Raw genomic sequence first — 19867 nt, forward strand, 5'->3', positions numbered from 1 at the left:
TGAGATGTCGTGGGTTTTGCTATAAGGTCCTACAGCCCGGTTCTCACTTCATGTTGGTAGGCTTCCCTTCTTTCTACTCACTTGATCTATCAGGTTGTAAAGAATTTTGACTTAAATTTTTGCTTTCAAAGGGCAATGATATAGTAGAATACACTGCCAAGGAAAATATACGTTGCTGGGTTGTTTTTCGTAATTGGTAAGTGATTTTTTGTCTGTTTTTTTGTTTTTGCGGTACGCAGGCCTCTCACTGTTGTGGCCTCTCCCGTTGCGGAGCACAGGCTCCGGACGCGCAGGCTCAGCGGCCATGGCTCACGGGCCCAGCCGCTCCGTGGCATGTGGGATCCTCCCGGACCGGGTCACGAACCCGCGTCCCCTGCATCGGCAGGTGGACTCTCAACCACTGCGCCACCAGGGAAGCCCTGGTAAGTGATTTTTAAAAATTTTCTATACATAGGCAACCAGAGTCAAAAATAAGCCTTTATATTTCCTTCTTAGATAGGTAAGCTCTGAGTACTCTAAACACACTCTAAGCAGAATTCTAACCAACACTCAAGCACATACTCAACATATAACTGTGGTCTATGATATTTTAACTATTATATTAGTGTATCTTGTAAACAATAAAATCAAGTAATTATTTCAAACATGTGGTGTTTAGATAACAGAAATGATTGCAAGTACTAAAAAACCCATGGATTAAAATACAGTATTTTATTTTTTTCTCACCTAAAAAACAAGCAACCCAGAAATAAGATATACATAAACTTCTCAAATGTATCCCTAATAAAATTTTGAATATTTATACAATTTCTACAGAAACATACAGTGTATCAAAATCTGCATAAATCAAATTTATAAAATGTGTAGAAATGCATAGTGATATTATCAACTTACAAAGCAAGGATACGGGAATTATTTCCAAAGCAGCCTACAGTAGAAAAGTCATTATGGCAGCAGCTTCTGATGTGTTTTCGTGTTTGGTAAGGTTTCTGATTTCAATATATAGAATCATTTTTTATAGAGTATCTTAACGAATTGCACAAAATACCCATTTAAAATTTACATGCACAGTTTATGTGCCACCTTTCTTAGGCCTATGCATAGTTAACAAGGTTATAATCTACTCAACAAAGAAAATGGAGCCTTTTTGCAAACACGCAAGTAATTAAAGTACCAATTCTCTTAGTTTCTTATTTATAGTTGATTTATTTTGCAGTTATATAATCATATAAATGTATTCCTTCTTAAACATCCCTAGAGATGAATGAAAGTTCAAATGGTTGATCAGAGATCAGTAGCAAAATACAAATTGGCAATTCAAAAATTATAAATAAAACTCTGTTTAGGATGTTGAACTTTGACTCTACGAATTTAAGAGCTAGGCTTGGAAGAAACAAATCTGTAGGCTTTTCTTTTAAACAAATGTAGGGTTTTTTCCCTTTTCTTTTTTAGGCTTTAATTAAATATATTTCCCTCTGGTAGTAGTTTGTGAATTCCTTTCATTGATATGATTACAGGATCAAAAATCTTAGTTTACTTGCCATTCCCTACCTCATCACTTTTAAAAAAATTTGTTTTGCATTCGACATAGCATTTTAACCTTGTAGGTAATAAAAGATTATTTAGCAATTAAAATCAATTGACCACTTGCAGTATTTGGTTTTCTTCTAGTAGGTACTATCTTAATAAATGTGTAAATTCAAACAAGTCTTCTTTTCACTGGAAAAATACTAATAGAAATATGCTTTCAAAAAAATTAAGAAACACTAGGGAACTAACATAATCTAACAGAATTCATATTTGTTAATGAACTATAGTTTTAAATAGCTTTTTTAAAATTTAAAAACTGTGCAGGGAATTTCATGAAGATATAAATGAAACGTCTACTCACCCTTGGCTTCATAAATTGCACAGCTTACGTTGTAACACACAGTAGTCTTGTAAGGCTTAATCCAACAAGGGTTTGGAAATTCTCACCTCGGTCAGAACAAACCTTTGATGTGTTTACAGTGGTGTTTTGTTGTTTTTGTTACCCCCTCTTCAAGGTTTCAAAACTGAGAGTTATCTATAGTTTTCTATGGTGACAGGGAATGGGGAAAAGTCAATCCCCAATGTCAGGGGACATTTTTCTCTAGTTAGCAGACCCCCTGCTGCCTTAGGAGTTGGTACTGATAGAGGACACTGGGAATGCCAGCAAATAGGGGAGTTAATGCCGTACAATCTTCAAACCCTACGGAATAGCTCTGGATGTTCCATCTTGTCATTTCTTTTTTCAAGCAATACAACGTTCAATTTCAGAGCAAATGGTAGCACATTAATTCAGTTCTGAGTGGTAAAAGTATTCCTCAGACAGGTGACAATTCCATCATTAATATCCTACAAATTGCATCAAAAGCTCTTGAAATATACCAAGAAATGAAAAGAGGCACTAAATGTGTTGAAATTCACCTTTCAAAAAAGCAGCATGACTGTGAAGGAAGGCCACCTTGGCTAATAACCTGTGGCAGTGCTTCAAAAAGATGTAAAATTAAATAAAGATACAACAGGTTGATAATCACCAAGTTACATATGACGATCTGGTTACTCCAACCTTTTTTCAAGTGTGTTAAAAAAAAAAAAAAAAAAAACAACAATCAAACTGCCTTTCAGACCCCTGAGTGTAATCCCAAAGAAGACAACAATGCTTTTTACTCTGTTCTAAATAAAACAGAGCTAAATGCACAGATTACCAACATCATCTTAAAACAAAACAAAAAAAAGATGTAAACATCTACAAAGTTTAAGGTAAAAGCAGTTTTGTAAACAGTAACTGCAGATGATAATGTTATCGTAAAATCACAGTTTATCAATGTCCTCAGACTCCTCAAGAGCCTCTGGGTTTGGAGCTGTAGTTGCAGCAGGTTTCAGGAGGTTTTCAGTCCTGTATAAATTTACGTGTCAGTAGGTAGGTTACTGGTTTCTTTCATTCCTTCTAAACACTATGGATGTTATTTATTTCCCACTTTTGAGTCATTTTGCTGGAGTCACAGTCGGAGATGAACACTTGATGGAGGACCTCCGAGCGATCCAAGCACTTTCTGGAAGGAATGTGAGTCAGTCTGTGCAGGTTCTGGAAGACACAGGGAAACACAGTGTTACATTTGCACTGTGTGATATCACTGACATTAGACAAAGTCACAGCCTGGCTTTCGTAAGAAGACTATTCAAGCGAATTGGGCAGGCATGAACCAGGCACACCCCAGAGTCTGTGTTTCTCTTGATCGTCAGTCTTCCACATCCTGTTATTGTTCAGTCATGATGTACTGCTGGTACCTCCAATTCAATACATACAAACTTAAATTCATCATCTTCCCCTCCAAACCTGCTCCTCTAGCTCCTATCCTACTAATGACGATACCAGCTTTCCCGTGCTCAGGACAGCACAGCTCAGGCTGCATTTCCCTTCTTCTTTCCTCCAAGTCGCTGGCTGAGGACGGACATCTGCAGTGGCTTGGGCGTGCATCCTTTCCCCTCCCCACCGCCCTTGCCTTGGTCGAGCCCTGGTCACCTGCTGGAGGTTCCTTCAGTACAGCTCAGGGCTGTTCAGAGTGTGGTCGTCAGACTAGCTAAGATTGGGTCTGTAAGGTTGAAACGATTTCATAATAATACACAGAGCCCCATCTGCCTTCTTCATCGTATGGACATTTATACTGATGGCGCAAAAGCCATGCTGGGTGAACGTGCTGGGGCCGTAGCATCAATCACACAGTCACGTTCTCCATGGACGAACACTCACAATTAAAAAAGAAAAAAAAGCCAGTTTCACTTGAGAACGCCCTTGACAAAGCAGTAAAAACGTATTAGTTTTTTTTTTTTTTAATGAAAATAACGTTTAACATTTATTGAGCACTTGCTCTATGCCGGGTAGACGCATACCAGATGCTCTAGGTGTATTAATTCACTTAATCCTCATAATGAATGGCCCTGGGATGTAGATCGTCTCCTATTTTTAATTTTTTTAATTAATTAATTTTTAAAATATTTATTATTTTTTTAATTGGGGTATAGTTGCGCGTCACAGTGTTGTGCTAGCTCCTACTGCACAGAGAAGTGAATCAGACATATGTTTACACATATCCCCTCCCTTCCGGATTTCCCTCCCATCCATCCAGGTCACCACAGAGCACCGAGTAGAGTTCCCTGCGCTGTACGGCAGGCTCTCACTAGATATCTCCTCCATACTCAGCGGTGTATATATGTCAATCCTAATCTCCCAGTTCACCCCCCACCCTTTCCCCCCTGGTGTCCACGTATTAGTTTTATTAAATCTTGACCCTATGAGATAGTATGGGAAGAGTGGACAGCACATGAGCAGTTGTCGGGACCCGAGGGTTGAACGAGCTCCTTCTCTCGTGGGATGTCATTCTGACTTGAAAGGACAACCTGCAGGCAGATTACAATTATGCAGACTTGGGACTGGGTAGCCATCTTCCAGAAAATAAAGTGAGCCCATCACTTCAAGGAAAAAATATAAAGCTGACAGTATCTGTTGCCATTGGTAAAATTTGAGTTTTCAAGCAAAAATTCGAGTTGTAGGAAACTTGTATCCATTACCGTGAACTTGACAGCTGCACAAGACTTAAAGACTTTTCTGATGAAATCGGTGGTTATATTTGTGATTTATTTGGCATTGTATGATGAAATGTGCCATCGTTTGGAAGATTTACATGACTTAGTGAGCCACTGTTTTCCAAATGAGCAGCGAATGTGTGATGTTACAAAAGATCCACTCCAGTGTGAGACAGACCAGTGGGTTTAACGCAACAAAGAACAAAATGTTCACTGATAGGAGTTCAGATTCTACATTGCAAAGCTTTTAAGAAACTACCACTTACGCACTTGTGTAGCACTGAAGAAGAACAGCCTCAATTATCTGAAAAGGCTATTAAATTACCCCTCATTTTCCAACTGCACGTCTATGTGAGGCCGGATTTTCCTCAAATACGCAACTAAAACAACATATCGCATCAAACTAAACGCAGAAGCAGAGTAAGAATCTATTAAACCAGACATTAAAGGCATTTGTGAAACTATAAAACAATGCCACTCTTCTCACTTTTTGGGGGATTATAAAAGTATTATTTATATTAACGTGTAATATGGTTATGATTGTTACATTTACGTGAATACATACATAAATACAACAATTCTCAGGTTTAATTCCCAACTTAGGAAATACCGTTAGCTGTAACCTCTATAACACATCTATCTGTCTGGGGAGCGTGTCAGTGGTTTGTAAGGATGTAAAGGGGGTCCAGAGACGGGGCAGAGTGGGAACCACTGACCGAGCTGGCCTCCTGTTCACCAGTCCATACTTGACAATATTTCCAGAATTATTTTCCTAAAAGTATCCACTGTTTCCTATCACTGTGATCCTTAACTAATGTCAGTCACTCCCTAAAGCCCACAAAACAAAGTTCCACGCTCTTTCCCATGGAGAACAACTTAGGGAACCAGAGCAAACGCAGTTCCTAGAATTCTCTACACTTTGATGCCACGCCTCTGCTCACCCGTTTTCTCATTTATTCTCCATGAAAAGCCTTTTTATACCTCAAGACCTGGTGCAGTGATACTTCCTACATGAAACTCATCAGAAATAACTCCTCCTATTAATCTCTCTTTTGCTGTCCTATGGCATTTTGCTTATTTTTACTTCTGCATTTTTTTCCTTCTCTGCCATTATAGTATGATGGGCTTTAGATATTTTTTGAAGGGCCCCAGTGAATATTTAGTAATGTCTGATGCACAAACGGATATTCAGTGCTTTGCCCTTTAAAATATCTAAAATATGTACATTCCATTCTTATCCACTGCTTCTTGTGTCGTTTTGCATCTGCTAACCTTCTTTTACTAGTTTACTAATATTGTCCTTACTCACCCCTAGCCTTCATTGCTATTATTCATCTTTCTTTGTGTAAATAAATGTTCTCTTCTCTGGGGTTTATGTTAATCTTCTCCTTCCTAACTTGTTATAAGAAAAATATCAGCAACTGACACATACTTACCACTTCATAGTAATTATCTATGCACAATGATAACTGGGAATATTCAGCTGGGTCATATCACTATGTGGCAAACAAGCATTTGCTGACAGGGAGGACGTGACAACGAATACAAGATGCGTAAAGAAAGTTCAGGGCTGCCAGTTTCTTCAATCTGGGGCAGCCTCCCCAACTTTTTGTTTCACAATAAATTGATTTATTTTAGCCAAGTCTAGACTTTGAAAATTATTCAGAAAACCATTATTATGTTGGAATCCTCAACCTGGCACAGAACTCTGAATATTCACAGCTGAAACAGAAAAACTGCTCCCACAGACTCAAGTGAAAAACTAAACATGGGGCTTCCCTGGTGGCGCAGTGGTTGAGAGTCCGCCTGCTGATGCAGGGGACACAGGTTCGTGCCCCAGTCCGGGAAGATCCCACATGCCGCGGAGCGGCTGGGCCCGTGAGCCATGGCCGCTGAGCCTGCGCGTCCGGAGCCTGTGCTCTGCAACGGGAGAGGCCGCAGCAGTGAGAGGCCCGCATACCGCAAAAGACACACACACACAAAAAACTAAACATGACCTTTAAAACAAACAACAGGCAACACGTATCCTGTTGCATTTAGCAAGCAGCCATGATGAGAAGCTTTGAAGGCCTTGAATCCAACATGTTATTTGTTCGTCTCTATCCCCACCTGCTGGACAACAGGCAGCAATATTTTAAAAGTTAATAAAATAAAATGCAAAAATAAATGCAACGTTTTCTATGTGTCATACATAGGTATACTTACACATTATATAGGTAATTTTAATGAATGACTCTTTTGGATTAAAAAGATCGACTTTGATATTAGAACAATGGTGATGACTGCCTCAGGGAACACTGGTTTTCCTGTGTTGATAAGTTAGCAGTGGGTCTGCATGGACTCCAGGTGGCCTCCGTCCATGACAATACTACACCAGAGGATAAAAGTGATGCTTCAGTATGGAACAGTGAGTCACTAGTGCTCAGGAAAACAAATGAGTGAGTGAGACGGACATGCAAGTCAGTGTGAATGCAGGTTTTAAGGTTTATACGTCTAAATTCCACACAGTAGGTGTTATTAAAATGAAATTGCATGTATTTCAGAACTGAAACACAGAATACCTTGAAGTACTGCCATTCCTTAAATTCATTCAGATTACAGTGTGTAATCATAATTTTGGATCCATCAGGACCCTTCGTCAAACACTGGTCATACTGCATGAGTTGATTGGCTTCGTTGATTCGGAAAAGCTATTAAAGAAAAAGAAAGAGAGAAAGAAACTTAACTCCTATAATTAAACTCAATGGCTATGCTATTTCTCTACCATGTTTCTGTGTGTTCAGAACTGTAAGTCCAAACACAGGAATTATTCATTTTGATGGTAGTAAAGACCCCTTCTAACTCTTAAAGGATTACGTTCTTTAGCCTCTTAGATACAGAATGGGTCACTAACATAGGAATTTCGTACCAACGATGTAAGAAAATGAAAATGTGGAAACAGACCTGATAATGTTTCACAATGTAAATCAGAGACAAGAAAAATACTCACATAAGGTAGTAAGAGAATATACTAGTGAAATATACATGATTGGCAACAGCATCCCAGCCTACTGGGGGGAAGATGTGGATACTGTTAGGGAGCTAGGCTTACATAGTTACACACTCATGCAAGAATATATTCTAATCTCCTACATCGGACATAAATTCTAGATTCTGGTTGTTTACATGAAAACCAGTATTGCTCTTATCCCCTCATTTAAGTAAACGTTTTAGCACTGTCAGTTTTTCACAGGATGTTTTACTTTACCAAACAATCACAATCACCAAATGGAAAACCAGGCTAAACCCTGGCTCAGTCAGCTCAGCTGCTTCCAGTGCAGATGGAATTAATCGCAAAGCCCGGCTGTTTACCTGATTCCCGCCCATCCTGTGGCAGGGGCCCAGCTCAACAAAGCCTCCGTTTGTCTTCCCCATGCTGTCAATGCAGTACACAGTTTCAAAGCCTCTGATCTAAAAAAAATGAACGAAGAACCACAGGGAAGGCGACAGTTTAGACTCTAATAAGCTCTCACGTGGCTTCAGAGAGCTTCGAGTTAACCGGGTCCCTACTGTCCTCTCAGGCCTTGAGGAGCTCGGAGCTACAGTCATCTCTGAAATCACTTAAGTCTTGAAGTCAACACGAATGAGCTCATTCCAACTGAGGGTCTTGGCCTCCAGATTTTGATAAAATACCACAGAAGAAAAAAATACAAAGATACCATTAGTACCATTTCAGATTCATGATCATTCACGTGAATGAGAAGGAAATAGAGCAAAGGGAGCTGACCATGGCGGTCACAGACACTGGCCCCCGTGTCTAGGCCAGAGTGAACTTGGGAGGTAAGGCTCCCACTGCCGGCAGCAGCCTCCAGGGCCTGGGCAGTGAGGCTCCTCTGTGACTACGGATGTCGCAGGTGGGCAGCAAACACGCGTTTCCATGTTTGAAATGCACATTTTGTATAAAAAACAAAAACAAAAACAAAAAAACCCACAACTTTTTCCTTATTGGAAATATTATAGATTTATATCTCAATTATAAATTACTACTGTATTTGGATAAAATGCTTTATTCATTCCTTCAGTTGGCAAACACTGACTGAGCACCCAGGAAGGTAAGAGCTTCAGAGGAGAAGCAAGTCGGGGTCGGAGGCTCTGCTGTCTGTAGAGAGGATGTGGGCGGAGCTGGAGGCAGCCCCGGGAGAGGACAGGGCAGGGGTTCACCCTGGAAGCTGCAGGGAGGGTGCAGAAGTGCCTTGTGAGGTGCAGGGGCCAGCGTGGGGAGGGTTAAACCGAACGTGTGTTCAGGGTGAGACTGTAAAGGGAGGATGGAACATTCCATCTGTTCATTGGCTCACGCTTTTATTTATTCATCAACTATTACGTGAGTGCTGTGTCAGGCATGCTGAGGGCTCCGATGCGCCAGTGCACAGAACGGATCGGATCCTCGCCCCAGGGAGCTTACGCTCTAGGAGGGAAGGCCGAATATAAGCAAAACCGTAACAGACACGTTAGAAAGTGACAAGTGAGAGCCGAGAAGAGTCAGATGAGCAAGTTGGCGGGTGGGAGTGTCTCGGGGGGCAGGAGGTGCACAGAAGGCCTGGCCGTGCCTGCAGACGCTCCCTCTGCTTCCCCAGGGAAAGCATACAGGGGGAGGGAAGAGCAGGCGGGTGCAGGTCTGCGGGAGGAGGATGAGCGGGGAGGCCAGCCGGGCTGTAGTGCGGCGGGGAGTAGCAGCGGGGGAGGCCGGGGGCAGCGGGGCCCCCAGAAAGGGCTCTGCCCCCAACCAAGGAGTGCCCGGGGCCGCCTCGCGGGGCTTGGAGGAGTGACGTGGCCCGGCGGCCATGTTGACAGCAAAGCGGGGGCAGACAGGGCTCGTCTCAGTGGGAGACGTGGTGGCTGAGAGCAGAGGGAGGAAGGTCGGTTTCTGGAACTGGGTGTGGAGTGTGAGAGGAGAGCAGTCAAAGAAAGCTCCGGAGTTTGGGGCCTGAAGCATCAGCACGGGGGTTGGCTGGCGGGTGGGGGGGGGGGGCGTCCAGCCTCACACACCCTAGTCTGGGCTTTGGGACAGAGATTTGGGTTGAAGGGGGGGGCATCTGAGAGCCCTCAGCATGTGCAGGGTGGACTCTGAAGCCTCTACTGGGCAAGCTCACGGAGAGAATTCATCCCTTCCACGGAGAAGGCGTGTGCTAATGAGGTGTTCCTCAGAGCAAAAGAGAAGCACATCGCGGTCCCGACTCCCAGGGGCTTTGGTCTACTTGGGAGTTAAGACAGAGGTGCAGAGAGAGCAAGAGCAAGCGAGAGAGAGAGGGTGGGGGGAGGGGGGGAGAGGGAGAGAGGGAGAGAGCGAGGGGGGAGAGAGAGAGAGAAAGAGAGAGAGACAGAGAGAGAGAGAGAGAGAGAGAGAGAGAGAGGGAGGGAGGGAGAGGGAGGGGGAGGGAGAGAGAGTGAGAGAGAGAGAGTGAGAGAGAGGGCAAGTGCAAGCGCTAAGTGCTGGGGCTCCTTAGGGACAGATCCGGCCTCTTTCCTCTGTATTTTTCTCATTCTGTCCCATGAAACAATCTACCTGCTGTTGGATCCAAATAAACGTCTTTAGATGCACATGTGGCCTCCTTTCTGGGCCTGAGATCTGGACGGCCCAGCGGGGTGTCTGCTGGGCTCTTCATGCCCCCCTGGTCCCTCCGGGTCCCTCCCCAGCCGCCCCCTCTGCCAACCTCCCCACCCTGGCGGCCACCCAACCCGATACTCAAATAAAACCAAACCAGCTGTCCTGCTGGCCCACACCCTCCACTGCCCTGCCGGTCAGGGCGCTTCCTCCAGATGAACTAAGCACCCTGACGGGGCCTGCGTCCCACCACCTCCACTGTCACCACCCAGTCCCAGCCACCATCACTTCTCCCTGGAACTACCCCACTGCTTCCTAACCCGCATCCTTGCTTCCACTCTTAGGCCCCACTGTGACTGAAAACACAGCATAAATGGAATCCCATCACCTTTCTGTTTAAAGCCCTCCTGTGGCCTCCCACTCTCAGGAGGACCGCTGCCCTCCCCATCCGCCCCTGCGCCTCATTTCACCTCCTCTGTTCTGCTTATCAAACACGCAGAGCCTTCCCGGCTCACAGCTGGCAGGCACACCGGCATCCTTCCTCGGAGCACCCTTTCCCAGCTCTCTGATTCGCTGGCTGCTCATCGTTCAGATCTCAGACCCACCGTCACCTCCTCCGAGAAGCCTCCCTTACCGGGTCCCTGAGTCCCCTCAAACAGCAGCTGTCTATTTCCTTCACAGCCTTTTCCACCACCTGTCACTACACTCTGTTTTCTGTTTCTCTTTCTGTCCCACTGGCATGCACACTCCCTGAGGAGAAGGTCCTTGCTTGTCACATTTTCTGTCTAGCGGCACTCAACCGCTATTTGCTGAAAACATAACTAAGCAAGGTCTTGTGGGCTTGAAAGTTCATGGGGTGTTTAATGCACCTACAGGGCAGCAGATAAGGCACAAGAGTGGGTGCATTCAGAAAGGAGGCTATAGAGGCAAGTTTGAAGAAACAAAGACAAAGCAACACAGATCAAGGCCTTTGGTTTTCACTGTTTTCAGTTACCCTCAATGTCTGGGTGCCTACTGCACGTGGGGCCTCCGCGTAGGTCACTGGGACACGGCGGTGAGCAGGGCCCCGGGGCCCTAACAGACGGTGATTCCGAGTTAGGACAGGATGGCAGGCCTGAGTCTCGGGATGGAGTGGGGAAGCATAGAAAGGCTTTTCACTGTGGGCAATCTCCACATGGGCAGTGTAGGGTGGGTAGGAGGTCGCCGAGAAGGGAGTCGGGCGAGGGGTGGGGAAAGACAGGAGCTGAAGGGAGCTGACAGAGTCCTGAGCAGAGCAGACAGAAGGGACTTGGGGCGGGAGGTCAGTGCAGGGGAACTATCCAGTGGAAAGGCTGGGAGGTTAACAGCTTTTCACCAAAGTTTCCCCCAAGAATTCTTCTCTCTCCTCCAACATTCCCGTCTCGCTCTGCTTTCTCCCAAGCTCAGTCTCCATACACACACACTTTGAGATCTGACCCCCGGCTGATACTCACTTCTCCCCAGTCGACATTTTTGGGCGGCAGAGGGTAGTGTGAGGTGATATCATAAGCTATTTCTTCCATGAACCATTTGAAACTTTTGCAGTTGTGATCTTCTCGAAATTTCTTCAGCTCTGATATATCCCCATATGGTAATGCCTTTGATTCAGGGCGACTGGCATAGAAGTAGTCTTTATACTCATCCCACCAGACCTCTACAACTCTGACGTAATTCTGGGAAAAAGAAAATTAGCGTCATTATAAAAACCAAAAATATTTGTACTGTCATAAACAGCCTCTCGTCGACATATGAAATATGACCAACATACGACAAATTGGTTTCAGTAGGACCCGATACTTAATTACAAATTACAAATGCAAGCGAGCTCGTGACTCTGACAGGTCACTGTCACGCGTGTTCAACCAGAGTGACGGACACAGAATCTGGTGTCACTGTGCCGAAGGTCCCATACTCTAAGATAATACATTCTTTTTTTTTTTTTTTTTGCGGTACGCGGGCCTCTCACTGCTGCGGCCTCTCCCGTTGCAGAGCACAGGCTCCGGACGCGCAGGCTCAGCGGCCATGGCTGACGGGCCCAGCCGCTCTGCGGCATGTGGGATCCTCCCGGACAGGGGCACGAACCCGTGTCCCCTGCATCGGCAGGCGGACTCTCAACAACTGCGCCACCAGGGAAGCCCTAAGATAATACATTCTTTCCTGCTGATGGAGCTGAGCGCAGAGGGTTGGTGAGAGAGGCTGGCTGGCACCGGGCACCCCCCAACCCCTGAACAATCTCCTCTCTGAGGACCATGCTGCTGGCACGTGCGGGGGGAGGGGTCTCCCATCAGAAACCACTGGGACAAACAACAAACACATTTCTGAAAGTGGCTCTGCCCATCTTGTAACAGCTGTATCTGAACCACTGCACCGTAGCCCAGAATTAAGTGGATATTTTCCCCATGGGGTGCATTTTGAAAAGCAACTAAAGAACAATCATGTAAGTTGACGTGTGAGAACTCACAAGGATCTAACTTCTACTGTTTCACTGAGTGAGCACTCGTAGGCGTGAATCGATGCGATGGACGCAGCACAGACCCAGCGAGGCCCTTGCGCTTGGACATCACGGGGCAGCAAACTTTATAAAGGGCCCGGGAGTCAGTCTTTTCAGCTGGGTGGCCATCCAGTTTCTGTTGCAACTACTCACCTCTGTTGCTACAGTGAGAAAGCAGCACAGGGAACATGCGAACGAACGGCAGAGCTGGGTTCCAACACAACTTTATTTACTGAAGAACGCTGGGTTTGGCCTGCTGGCCGCAGAGCAGGAACATCTAGTGTTCTGATTAAATTTTCTCTTGGCTACAAGATAACTATCAAAAGGGTGCACGCCTGGCCGTGGGCATGTTTCTGCAAAAGCCCGTGGGCTCAAAAAGTTTTAAGCGGCAGCCTCCTAAAAGAACACAACATTATTGCTAAATATTTTGAATTCTTGCAAATCCACTCAAAGTTAGACACAGTCCGTGTCTTCCAGGTAGTCGTGAACATGAAGAATTAAGTGCACACGCATAAGGTTACGGCAACAAAAAGGAGGAGCGTTTAATTGTTTGGGATGGAGAGGCGGCGACGGCTCAGTCCTGAAGGAGCGGTCAGCCAGGAGGGACTGGGACCTGGGGCAAAGAGCAGTGCAAATATATGATAGATCATGGTGCATGTGGCGTCCTGAAAGAGGTCTATCACCACAGCTGGAATGCAGGATTCACTGAGAGAAAAGCTGCCTCGGTTTCCTCCTTTTAAGATGAGGATAATTAAGAAGTTAATCGGTGCGAAGTGTTTAGATTTGTACACACAAAGCACTCACGAAGTGTGAGCTATTAGTGATACTACTGATCGTCTCCAAGGGCTTTGCACGTCACCCATTAGCTGACAGCCATCCGAAGGGTCCTCGCAGGCAGCAGACATCAGATTCAGATTTGAGGGGAATAACCGGGGCAGGGAGTGGAGGTGGCCCGAGGGGTGGGACGGAGGGTAGAGAGCCACCTCTGAGGGAAAGTTAAAAGCTCTGCTCTGAAGAGGCCAAGTCTGAAACATCTGAGGGCCATCTAAGAGGAGGGTTCTAGGGACTTCCCTGGAGGTCCAGTGGTTAGGACTCCGCACTTTCGCTGCCAAGGGCTCGGGTTCGATCCCTGGTCAGGGAACTAAGATCCTGCGTGCCACGCGTTGCCACCAAAAAAAGAGAGAGAGAGAGAGGTGTTCTCTAAGACAGCTGACCGCAAAGGTCTGCAGCTCAGAGAAGACCACCGGCTGGAGAAACAGCCCTGGAGGGTGGAGGGGACACGCAGAAGCAGAGGACAGAAGCCGCTGGTGAAGGCTGCGTTTGCTGGTTAATCTGACAGTGTTGAGTGTTTCCCTCTCGTCTCTTTTCCATTTCCTTGTAGCACCGGCCTTCCTGAACTGACCTGACTTTCCATCAGTTCTTCGTGGTTGTGGGGCGGGTTCCAAGGGCGGCTGTCTTCCTGCAACGCCGTCGGGCCCAGTGTTAACTGGCTGCTATCTCTGTCTTACTGCGGAGATTTAAATCTCGTCCCCTGTCCTAGTGGGGCTCCGTTTGGCCACTTCTAAAAAACTTTGGTCGGTTAGAGGGCTGTGTTGGTTCTTAAAGCCTAGTCTCTGCTTCTGTTATCTATTCGCTTTGGGGAACGGTCCTGAGTTGCATCCGTAGCCAAAAATAGACTTCCTTCTGCTTTTGACTTGGTTAAGGGCTCCAGAAAATGAAAGACACCACAGTCATACGCTCTTAGAGTCTATCAAAGCCGCCCAAACAAAGGGCTTCTAAGTTGTCCCATCAAAGAGAGAGGCCATCGTCCTGCCAGCATTGGGGCTGTGGCCTCTGTGTGAAGCTCTCCTGGTCTGTCCCTGGTTTGAGGGACAAAAGTTATTCATTCACCTTTTGCAAGCACTGTTGAAAAATGTGATTTTGTTTACTACACAAACTTCTATTATAATTACTTTACTTTTCCAAAACCAAACAAAAATAGTGTTTCACTCACGTGTGACTAAGAGACCTTGGTATTTCCCTTTCAACGACTTTCCTACACGGTGTCAGGTTTTAAAAATTTGAGTTATCATTTTTTTTTTTTTGCGTACGCGGGCCTCTCACTGTTGTGGCCTCTCCTGTTGCGGAGCAACAGGCTCCGGACGCACAGGCTCAGTGGCCATGGCTCACGGGCGCAGTTGCTCCGCGGCACGTGGGATCTTCCCGGACCGGGGCACGAACCCGTCTCCCCTGCATCGGCAGGCGGACTCTCAACCACTGCGCCACCAGGGAAGCCCTGAGTTATCATTTTTTAAAAAAAGATTTTTACTGAAGTATAGTTGGTTTACAATGTTGTACTACTTTCAGGTGTACAGCAAAGTTCATCAGTTATACATATATTTCCACTCTTTCTTTTAGATTCTTTTCCCATATAGGTCATTACAGAATATTGAGTGGAGTTCTAAAATCTGAGATATCTTGACGGAGAACATTCAATACCATTCAATAATGGAATTCTAATCAGAGTGGGATACAAGGAATAATCCTAGAAAACAATAAGAAGTTTCATGAATAAGCCTAGTCTAAGTGAAAAGTGAGAGAAACAGCGTGACTGCTTCAAAGATGTCGCCTGGCCAGCGAGCTGACATTCCGTGGCCACGTGGCACATGCGTGTTAGCTCCCTAGCCTTCCCAGTTTTAACCGAAAGACTCACCTTTAGGGTAGGAGAAGACCCGACATAGACAGGTGGAGGGTTCCCCTGCCAGCCCTCAAGACGGTAGATGTGCCCGACACGGGAACAAGGGACAAACAGTAACTTGCCACCGCACTGCCAGATCTGTCAGGAAAGACACACGTGGCAGCTGTCTCAAACGCCCAATCTGTCCTGTAAACGTAAACCTAAAATCTAAATTAGACAAGGGTCTACGGGGAATTCACCAGCTAAACAGATCCTACGATAACTTCTTGTTTCTCAAGCTCACATACTAACAAAGAGGCCGCTGGGGAACGCAGGCGCACAGGGCACCCAGGGGCCCGTCCTGAGCCCCTGCAGAGCCACGCAGACTCCTGCGTCCTAACGCGCACTTCATCTCTCCCGGCGCTAACACACCTCCTCCCACCTGGGGGATTGTTACCATAACCGCCTAACCGGCGGCTCCTTCGCCTCCGCTTGCCTCTACTCAGGCTCCCTTATTTATAGCAGGAGATTAGGCTGCTGAAGGGCAGCTCTGGGTCGTGCTCTCCCGGGCTTAGTCTCTCCCATGGGTCTCCACTGCCTGTCAGATTAAGCCACAGTCTCTCAGCTCAGCACTGAAGGCTCTCCTCACTGTGGACCTGGCGCCCCTGCCCACGCCATCTTCCTGGATGCCCGTCGGATTCACACTGTCAGCTTCTGCCAGACGGTGGGCCCCATGCCCGCCCTGCGCCTTTCCCCGTTCTACCCCCACCTTAGCTCGGCCCGTCTTCCTCGTTCTGCCTCGAAAACATCCTCCAGCATGCTGCGGCCTCTGAATCACACCACCTGAACGTCGGTCTACCTTCTGATCGTACTACGAATTTAAGCAGAACTCTCACCTCTCATCGGCTGTAAGTTCATTGACAGCGAGGACCGAGCTCCTCCTCTTCTGTCCCTCAAAGTGCTGAGCACCGGACATTTAAGACAAGAGGTAACGCCTATGTGTTCAGCTCACACTGGAAAATACTTCTTTCTTTCGGGAAGTGGCGGGGGGCACGGGTGGGTGGGTACTGCAGGAAGGCAGCTCCAGGGTCAGTGTGAGGACACACGATCACTGTTGGGGTCTACCTCTGTCCTGAGCTTCAGCAGTGGATGGTCAAACGGAACCCCACACCTGCTGATTCCCGCAAGGGCTCCTATCACAAAAGGCTCCGAGGTACGGAAAAGCCTTTGCGGGTGGGGCGGGAGGGGAAGGAGAGGAGGTATTTTTACTTCTGAAGCTCGCTGGCTTCCGTTTTTAGCTGAGCCAAGTATGTATGTAGTAAGTTTGGAGCTTGCATTTTTGCCTTATTTTTCCCAAAAGGCAAATATTTTTGTTAGTCTTTCCTTATAATTTAGAGAAATGCATTAAACAGGTTTTTTGTTCTTTTTTCCCCCAAAGAAACCAGCCTTATCTGAAAGTCACAAGAATCCATAACTGCTTAGAAAACTGCATTTGTTTCAATGAAATGTTACCTTGTATGAGATCTCAAAGTTTTCACCACCCCAAATCTGGAGGCCTGGATCGTAGAGACCCAGCTCGAAGAAGAAGTCTCGTTCAATGGCGAATAATCCTCCAGCCATGGCTGGGGACCTAAGAAAAAGAAACGCTGAAATAACTTTTAAAGACAAACCCCCAATACCCCTTCAACAACAGATAACAAGCCTTTATGGAATACAGTATAAGTAGTGCATAGAAGAGACAAAACTGATGGCCAAACATTAAGAAATTATAAAGCCTTCATGAAACAATCTGTTCATAATTCCTTATGAATTTACTATAATTTCTAACTGAAATCCTGTTATAGTTCGTTACAAATTAGAGCATTACATCATTCCGCCATTAGAGGGCGCCTTGGTTCCTTTGTTTATTTAAAAATTAAGCCTTAAGAGTTAGTTAAAATAGAATTTTCTCTTTCACTCCTAAAAATACTGAGCCATACAGCCGTGGTCTGCTAAATGTTCCTGAAATGATTTATGAGTCATTCTGGGATGAGTGAAACCATACACCATGGAAGTAGTCTCTCATTTTTTAATTTTATAGCTCAGTGGTTTGCCAAATAAGGGTGTAAATCATGGTAGAACAGCCACGGTTCATTCAGAGTTTGCAAATATAGCACAGAAATGACACAGGAGCATTAGACACAGCTATTTACTGTGTCAGGAGGCAGGGCTGCCAAAGAGTGATCTGTGGTCCTTCTTGAGTGGGACCTTGAATTGGGTTCTTTTTAGAGACAAGAGAAAAAAAGACTTGATAGCTTTTTAGGGCAAGCCACTCCCACCGTTGGGAATAATTTTCACCCCGTACCGTTAGGAATAATTTTCACTCCGTTCCCCCTTCCCCTGGCAACAATGAATTATCACTGCACTCGATTCTTAGGTAGACCCCTCCATTAGAGCCTCTTCATCAGCACACCTGATATTCAGTCTATCACCAATTCCTACTGATTCTACCATCAACACACATCTTGAACCCACTTCTTTCCAGCGTCACTGCTGCCATCCTAGACCAGGCACAGGAACCCTGATTGTGTCCTCCGCTCTCTTCTGCCCCACCAAGCCCCAGCAGGCAGCAGGCAATGCCTCCGTGCTCTGCCCGACCCCCTCCTGTCCCAGGACCCTGGCTATGCTGCAGTCTCCTGAACGGTCCTCCCTCCTCCTCCACAGGGCAGACTCATCCCTCAGGGCTCGGCCTCAGCGTGGCTTTTGAGACACTTTCCACGAGCTTTTCTTCTCACCACTCGTCACACTTGCTGCTCCAGTTATTCGTGCAGTTAACTGTTTAATTTCTGTCTCACCCACTACATGTTAAGTGCCACGAAGGAACACATCTCTTTAAAATTTATCCCCAGAAAATAGCACCTGGCACATAGTAAGCATTCATTAAATATTAAATAAATAATGAAGCACGGGGCTTCCCTGGTGGTGCGGTGGTTGAGAATCCACCTGCCAGTGCAGGGGACACGGGTTTGAGCCCTGGGTCCAGGAAGATCCCACATGCCGCGGAGCAACCAAGCCCGTGCGCCACAACTACTGAGCCCACGTGCCACAACTACTGAAGCCCGTGCACCTGGAGCCCGTGCTCTGCAACAAGAGAAGCCGCTGCAATGAGAAGCCTGTGCACCGCAACAAGGAGTAGCCCCCGCTCGCCACAACTAGAGAAAGCCCGCGCACAGCAACGAAGACCCAGCAAAGCCAAAAATAAATAAATAAATATATTAATTAAAAAGATAATGAAGCAAGAAATATTTTCGATATTAAAGGGAAGCCACATCAGGGGAAAGTCATTCTTTCATAAGGCTTTTCTTCTTGAAGGAGAAACAGCCCTATTGCGTTTTCAGTTATACTTTCATGCCAAATTTATTTAACTGTCATTTAACATTACTCTATTATAACTATGCCTTTTTGATCTTTAAATATATTCCCACTTATCTCAGTACATATTTGAAAATGTATCTTAGCATGAAAACCAGGGAGTAACGTAAAGAGAAACCTTCCTTAAATTTTTCTACCACATTTAAAAAATTTTCTTTCCTAGCCCATGGGATTGGTAGAAATAGAACTATAGTTATTAGCCCTTATGTTTTTCCTCCCAGAATTATTTGTGAGTCAGGGTAAGTGGGTAAGCAGTAGATTCCTGGACAATTTTTGAAAAAGAACTTCAAAGAGAAATTTGGAAAATGTCAAATAAAGCTGAAAGTTGTATAATTTCCTTATGTTTGCCATTTCAGTATCCTGGTATCATGACATGCCCAAATCCCACCAGCTTTTTGCATGACATTGGAGACACCTTCCCCAAACTGAGTTTGAACATCATCAGTAGCGTAACAGTAAGAGAGAGACCAAAAGCAGAACCATAAGATCAGAAAAATAAAATCAGACACATTTAGAAGCCTACATTAGCATTTATGCAAACATTTAATTTGGGGCCACTCTTTTGAAAGATGGTAAAATGTTCCAGTGAAAAGACCAAAGAGAGAGTAGCACAAGTTGTTCTATTTGAAGAGCCACAAGAAGGGAGAAAAAGGAAGATTTTGGAATGAAATTTCCTTTTAAATCAAGTGCTCTTCTGAAAATGAAGTAATAAAGGATTCTATGTAACATTTCCCAAAGTCATGTATTTTTATTCATCAGATTTAACTGGGATGAAATTAGTATTTAAGAGTTAGCATATAAAACCAAAGGAAGAAAAAAAAACTCGTTACTGTCTTTCATTGTCAACACTACCTGCAAAGCATCAAAGTGGATATAAAACTTGGATCGTAAGCAATGTGAGCATCTTAAACTTACAGAATGACATAATCATCAAACGAACAAAATTTCATGTCTAGTCTACTAGGACATGATGGCAAAGATCTTCTTTTTTTCACCTGTATTTGGAACTAATGCCATAAAGCGTGCTCACCCCCAAACGGAGTTTGCTTTTAAGGAAAAAGCAACCACAAAGAAGCAAGTGTGAGTTTAAACCTCTGAAACA

At 45.3% G+C, this 19867-nt stretch overlaps 1 protein-coding gene across 7 annotated transcripts in view; it reads right to left on the reverse strand.

Annotated features, from left to right (window-relative positions):
• Nucleotides 1-692: 692 nt before the first annotated feature.
• Nucleotides 693-19867, reverse strand: part of GALNT7 (polypeptide N-acetylgalactosaminyltransferase 7) — a 117250-nt gene continuing 98075 nt past the window's right edge. For 4 of the 7 annotated variants that reach the window (XM_067745363.1, XM_067745364.1, XM_067745360.1 and 1 more), the window contains 6 exons: nucleotides 16867-16984; nucleotides 15391-15513; nucleotides 11662-11880; nucleotides 7960-8058; nucleotides 7170-7298; nucleotides 693-3109 (listed from right to left, as the gene is read on the reverse strand). In XM_067745363.1, coding sequence (XP_067601464.1) covers nucleotides 2972-3109; nucleotides 7170-7298; nucleotides 7960-8058; nucleotides 11662-11880; nucleotides 15391-15513; nucleotides 16867-16984 — 826 coding nt within the window. In that variant the 3' untranslated portion in view covers nucleotides 693-2971. Of the gene's footprint in view, nucleotides 3110-3547; nucleotides 6721-6813; nucleotides 6977-7169; nucleotides 7299-7959; nucleotides 8059-11661; nucleotides 11881-15390; nucleotides 15514-16866; nucleotides 16985-19867 lie in introns of all 7 variants that reach the window. The other 3 variants (XR_010945208.1, XR_010945207.1, XR_010945209.1) reach the window with 3 other exon arrangements.

The sequence above is a fragment of the Pseudorca crassidens genome, chromosome 7 (assembly GCF_039906515.1).
Source record: "Pseudorca crassidens isolate mPseCra1 chromosome 7, mPseCra1.hap1, whole genome shotgun sequence".
NCBI lineage: Eukaryota > Metazoa > Chordata > Mammalia > Artiodactyla > Delphinidae > Pseudorca > Pseudorca crassidens.